A 3,087-nucleotide genomic window follows, 5' to 3' on the forward strand; every position below is an offset into this window, starting at 1 on the left:
AGTCCATTCTTATGCTTTAAAATAATGTCCAAGAGCTTTTGGTCCACTTTATTTGGTAATATATAAGTGAGACATAGGTACAAAAATGCAGTTTTATTTATTGAAGTTAGCACAGATGTCTGATTAAGGAATAAATAGAAAGTGCACCCTAAGGCCTTGATCCTACAACCAGACAAGTGGCACGGAACCCTTGTGCCATCTGCTCCCAGCATCAGGGCCTTTGCATTGCTAAAAGGATGGCCAAGAGGATGGGCTACAGTTCACTAGTTACAAACACATCTCTAGCCTTCAGCAGACTGCATTTATATTTGTAGTGAGTTAGGAGGGGTTTATGAGGCTCCCCAAGGTGTGCCAGACATCAAACAAACAAATAAGAGCCAGCATGGGAACATCCATGCAGCCACTTTGGCTTAGAGCAGCAATTCATCTGGGTTTGAGCTCTGGCAGTGGCACATTTGGAGGCACCCACCTCCAGTATTCCTACTGGGAAAACCTCCTTATTCATCAGAAATGACTGAGGCTCCTGAGCACATGTGTGCTTGTACCATGCAAAACAATTTTGTGTGTGGCACTTTTTAAAACTATTGTCATAATTGATTTTTTTCCTATACAATACTTTCCGAGTCTTGCTTGGAGTTTGAATGTATTAGAGCTAATGCTTCCTCTCCTATTCCATCCTCTCTGATTTCTGCATGTTAATGGTTCTCATTCTGGAGGTCTGGAAAAATGAGATCCCAATTCTACAATAAATTGCATATGGAAATGAGTAATTTTATTTATGAGAGCCACTGGTCTCACAAAAAAAATTACTTACACATGAGGCCCAACACAACATACAGAAATTCAGGGACAGATAGTTTACAGAAAAAGTGAGGAACAAAAAATATGTATCACAAGATTTTTGCTTCAGTTGTAATTGTCTGGTGTAGAATCATTTCCCAGTTCTATAGTTAGGGCCATGCTTACATAAGTGCTACCATCTCTGCCCCCACTGTTTCTGCAGTTAATTACAGGGTTTCATCTTTTGGAGGAGAGGAAGGTAATCAAACCTTCCCTTCATTTCTGTATTTTGCAAAATTCTTCAGATTTTTAAAAAATTTTATCCCTTTGTACTTTAATCTTAAGATTTGCCTTCCTATCGTATTTCTTTTATGTTTGCACTCTTTAATCCTAAATTATTATCATGCAGCTTTTGCTATGTAATTAATGTTCATCTGATTTTAGGTCTTCTGCAGATAGAGGTGGGTTTAAGATTACATATTTCCATCAGTACAAAGTTAAACAAAGTTTAACCCTGGGGCCTGTTGTGGAGACAGGCTCCCTTGCATTTATTCCTTGCTGGTTAACAATACAAGCAGGCCTAGTGATTACATACAAATGTTGCCCACGTAAGAGCTGCAGAACTGGTCTTAAATGGTTTTCCAGTTTTCTTACTGGTTCGGGTTTCTTTTTCCTTTTATGCTGGCAATTTACAAGATACATCAGCCGAAATATACCCATCAATTGCCCTAGACTGTAAATACACTTTATTATTTGGTTGTGAAATGTCTCACTCAGAGGGGCTACAACCTTGAACAGAGCCTTTAATCCTTACTGCAGCTTGAATAAATATTAATGAAATGCCCTACTTGATCAATGCTATGCAGACGTGTGCTTACATGGACAGACATGCTCTGGCTTTTCTCATTATGGCTTTGTTTTAAAGAGGACATCCATGTAAGCCTTGTCCAGATCCATGGATTTCTTCTGCATTGCTGCCCGCAAATGCTCCGGCAGCAGCCTCCGGCCCAGGACAACGTCATCCTTGCTCCGAGGCCTCTGGGTCCGAGCGTCCTCCAGGGCGCTGTGCACATCCTGCAGCTTCATCTGCAGCCAGTCCTGTCTCTCCACGGTGTGTCGATGCTCGCCGAGGTTATGCATTAACTGCATCTCACTCACTGACCTTTTCCTGCAGCAAGGGAAAGCAAAGAAAGAGGCGCATGGTGGCCCTTCTTGGATTCCAGAACTTGGCTCAAAGGGCCGGGTTTGGGAACTTTTGTGAGGTATCACAATACAGAGCTGTAGAACCTGCCTGGCTGATTTGTAAAGGATTGAATGACATCTGGAGAAGAGAGGGAGAGTGGGTGGTGATTTGTTATTGGTAATGGATATACCAGTGAGAAGACATCAAAAATGGGAAGTAGTTCTGTTTTGTGACAATATTATTTGACCCTATAATTTAGTTCAGCTATTATAGAGGAGCTTAGGGCTTATACAATATTAGGTAAGGGATCAATAAAACTATGGCATTTATTTAGAGGCAGTTTTCTGTGAACGCTAGAGTTAAGGAAGCATGATTCCCTGTGGATTTGTGTCTCATCTGGTTGATGTTAGTGTCTAAGTGTGAGTTCCAGCTAGATTCTGGCACAGTACAAAAGATGCTCACATGTATAGATCCCCAAGAAATGAAGCTTGCCCAATTTGAATAATAAGAGAAGATTTATACAATTTTTCTCCCTCTACTCAGCTGCCTATTTTCAAAAAATATGTGAGAACTCAGAGTGTCTGCGATCTCTATAGCTGTTTCTAGAGGACAGAGTTTGGCCAGCTTGGCCAAGGGGTTCAAAAGCAGAGACAGAACTCACACGCCTACACAGACAAACCACCACGTTCTCAAGAGCAGCAAAAGCCATCCAGTGTGTAATAATGTACTTACATCATTGGTCTTCCGTCAGAGGTTGTAAAAAAGCATATGGCACATAAAATGATGGCAGCCCAGGCCAGCTGTCTTATGGAAGTCATTTTGTCTACAAAGGTAGAAATGAATACATGTAAGGTTTGTGATTCAAGTTGTTTCTGTTCATTCCAAAGAAATTTAAACTAGAGAAAAAGTTGAAAAACATCAGAGAAGAGTTTTTTTGAAAATGTTTTTTTCAAATGGGTTAGAGCAAGGAACACAAATGATGGATTTACTTCTAATACTAATTTTGTGAGGAACTTATTGCTGTTTTGTGGGCAACTCCACGAATTTTGGTCAGCCTTAGCAGCCATGAATCATCATCATCATCGTCATCGTCATCTCATCATCATCATCATCTCATCATCATC

At 40.6% G+C, this 3,087-nt stretch overlaps 1 protein-coding gene across 1 annotated transcript; it reads right to left on the reverse strand.

Annotated features, from left to right (window-relative positions):
- Positions 1-1,686: 1,686 nt before the first annotated feature.
- PTH (parathyroid hormone) lies at positions 1,687-2,781 on the reverse strand. The gene is made up of 2 exons (XM_042035540.1): positions 2,696-2,781; positions 1,687-1,948 (listed from the first exon to the last, which is right to left on the reverse strand). The coding sequence occupies exons 1-2, from the start codon at positions 2,779-2,781 to the stop codon at positions 1,687-1,689; spliced, it is 348 nt and encodes a 115-aa protein (XP_041891474.1).
- Between the last annotated feature and the right edge of the window lie 306 nt (positions 2,782-3,087).

The sequence above is a fragment of the Corvus kubaryi genome, unplaced genomic scaffold, assembly GCF_017639235.1.
Source record: "Corvus kubaryi isolate FWS band 111438036 unplaced genomic scaffold, C.kubaryi_AGA036_p1.0 37384, whole genome shotgun sequence".
NCBI lineage: Eukaryota > Metazoa > Chordata > Aves > Passeriformes > Corvidae > Corvus > Corvus kubaryi.

What these genes read in the sequence shown, in the direction of transcription:
- PTH (XM_042035540.1), bottom strand. Translation starts at nt 2,781, where the DNA reads ATGACTTCCATAAGACAGCTGGCCTGGGCTGCCATCATTTTATGTGCC. An exon ending in TCTGACGGAAGACCAATGAT is followed by an intron (nt 1,949 to 2,695) that starts GTAAGTACATTA and finishes CCCTTGCTGCAG; the next exon opens with GAAAAGGTCAGTGAGTGAGA.